Source organism: Vespa velutina, chromosome 20 (assembly GCF_912470025.1).
Source record: "Vespa velutina chromosome 20, iVesVel2.1, whole genome shotgun sequence".
NCBI classification, from domain to species: domain Eukaryota; kingdom Metazoa; phylum Arthropoda; class Insecta; order Hymenoptera; family Vespidae; genus Vespa; species Vespa velutina.
The window spans coordinates 1,630,644-1,633,143 of record NC_062207.1 but is presented as its reverse complement, the minus strand read 5'-3'; the positions used below and the strand labels follow the sequence as shown (position 1 = coordinate 1,633,143).

The following is a 2,500-nucleotide window of genomic DNA, read 5'->3' as shown; positions in this document are numbered from 1 at the left end:
TGAATGTGAGAAAGGACCTTTTTGATTTGACGTGTCTCCTCTGGGGTACATTGTGGACAAGAACCTCTCAAAACCAGTGGTGCCAAACCTGTGGATATAAAGGACAATATTAACTGTATTAGATACAATTCTATATACATTCATATATACATACATACATACATGTCTATATATCTATTATATTATATATTATATTTATTTATTCATTTATTTTATTTTTTTATTCATTTATAAATATATATATATATATATATGAGGTTGTTGGAGAGAAAAAAAAAATTCCTAAGTGGGTCAAAAGTTCATAGATGATATTAAAAAATCAATTACTCTTTTTTCAGATCAATTGGGTCAATTTTTTTTTCTTTTTTTTCTTTTTTTTTTTTTTTTTTTTTTTTCTTTTCTTTTTTTAAGATTATGAAATCGCGAGGCCTACGACGCCACGAAAAAAAAAGTTTAATCAATCTTTAATTGCAATTTAAGAATTTTCGAACGACATGGCAAATATTTTGGCGTACATCTTCTTGTATCTATCTGTATCTTTTTCTCTTTTCCCTCTTATTCATTACATAAAGCAGCCGTATAACGAAGGATTAACGTTTCTCTCGATAATCGAAATTGGGAATTTACTTGTCAGTATAATGGACGATCGTACGAACGATTTCGGTTTAATAATTAATCCGGTACAATTAGTACGTTCGATCGGTGTGACTTGAATGGCTAACCATGCTTAATGCATCGTGAATTTTCAATACGTTTTTATCTCTCGTTCTACATCTTCCACCATCGTTCGTTTCCAACTACTTACCGAACAATTTGTTTTATTCTTTAGTGGACTTGAAATTATGGAGAGGTATTAAATTATATCTATCTAACTACTATCTATCTATCTATCTATCTATCTTATCTTATCTTATCTCTTTTTAGGGTGCAATTAATCTGAACGTATATATAATATACTTAATATCTGTGTGTGTGTGTGTGTGTGTGTGCGTGTGAGCGTGTGTATGCATCATATTTGTAAATTTGACGGATATTCGACGATACGTTTAAATTATTATTATTTTTTTTTTTTTTTTATTTTTTATTTCCTTTTTTCATTTCTTTTAAATTTCATTAACAATTAATTAATCGACCAAAACAAAACAAAAAAAAGACAAGAATTGTTTTATCCAGTTAGAAAAAAAAATGTTTGATACTCGAACAATAACATTGTGAAAATTTATTAGAGCGATTTGAAAAGTTTCGCTTTAAGAATGAAATTTTTATATTCCAAAAAAAAAAAAAAAAAAAAGAAAAAAAAAAAGGAAAAGAAAAGAAAGAAAATCCTTGAACTGTTTACGTTTATAAATTTTAGATAATTGAGAATACTAATTATCAGTTCTAATCCTTTGCATACACAAACACACACACACACATATATATATATATATATATATATATATACAATATATATATGTGATATTAAAAATACAGAAGGATCATTCGATCGACGGGGGATCAAATTAATTTCGATAATGGAAAACGATTGATCGTGCAGTAAACACAATTTTCAGGATCGATCGATCTCTTTCTCTCTCTTTCTCTCTCTCAAAACGATTTGTATCATCCGATACGTAAACTGTTGTATTTGTATAGACGAGTTTACGTTTAACAATAGGAAAGGCAAACGTTTAGCCATTTTCGTTCGGAAACATTTTCGATATACAGTTGGACGTTTCTTTTTTTTTTTTTTTTTTTCTTTTTTTATCTTTTTTTTTCGACTATGGTTGTTAAACCGAACATATGTACACATACTTTTCAAGCGTCTTCCAACGGGATCGCAGGGTGCCTCGCCCAAAGCACACTTAAGTTGTCTTCTCAAGTAACGTTGGTCGCTCAATGCCATGTTCAATTGATCTTCAGAGACACGAGATCTTGCAGATTGTTGTTGTTGTTGTTGTTGTTGTTGTTGTTGTTGTTGTTGTTGTTGTTGTTCGTCGTTTGATTCCGCGTTAGATATCAATATACATGCGAAGAGTAAAATAATCTGTAATAAAATAAATCAAAAAGAATGCAAAAAAAGATAATAGATAAATAAGGAATAAACTTTTCTTTTTTTTCTTTTTCTTTTTTTTTTTCTTTTTTCTTTTTCTTTTTCTTTCTCCTTTTTTTTTTGTACATAATCGAAAATATCAATTATTTAGTCAAATATCAATTAGTTCTAATCTTTTTTTTTTTTTTTTTTTTTTTTTGTTTTGTTTATTTTCCTTCAGAATTTTTATATTATCGAAGGAATATCGATCGTCGTTGCTAATTTTTTTTTTTTTTTTGTTTTCTTTTCTTTTTTTTTTTTTTTTTATTAAAATTTTCCACATAATTATTGGAATAATAAAAATCGTTAGATTTAATCACCTTTTATTTAAGTTTTCCCATATAATAATATGACCCTAAATGATAATACAAAATCTTGGGAAACTTTTGATAGTTTCGAAAGAGAGAGAGAGAGAGAGAGAAAAAAAAA

General features: G+C 27.6%; 1 protein-coding gene across 1 annotated transcript in view; it reads right to left on the bottom strand.

The window, feature by feature from the left end:
• LOC124956024 (probable basic-leucine zipper transcription factor O) overlaps positions 1–2,500 on the bottom strand; it is a 10,249-nt gene that overhangs the window by 255 nt on the left and 7,494 nt on the right. Inside the window, exons 2-3 of the mRNA XM_047511358.1 lie at positions 1,795–2,026; positions 1–88 (exon numbers count right to left, since the gene is read on the bottom strand). The exon at positions 1–88 is cut by the window's left edge and continues 255 nt beyond it. Of these exons, the coding sequence (XP_047367314.1) occupies positions 1–88; positions 1,795–2,026 (320 nt within the window). The remainder of the gene's footprint in view (positions 89–1,794; positions 2,027–2,500) is intronic.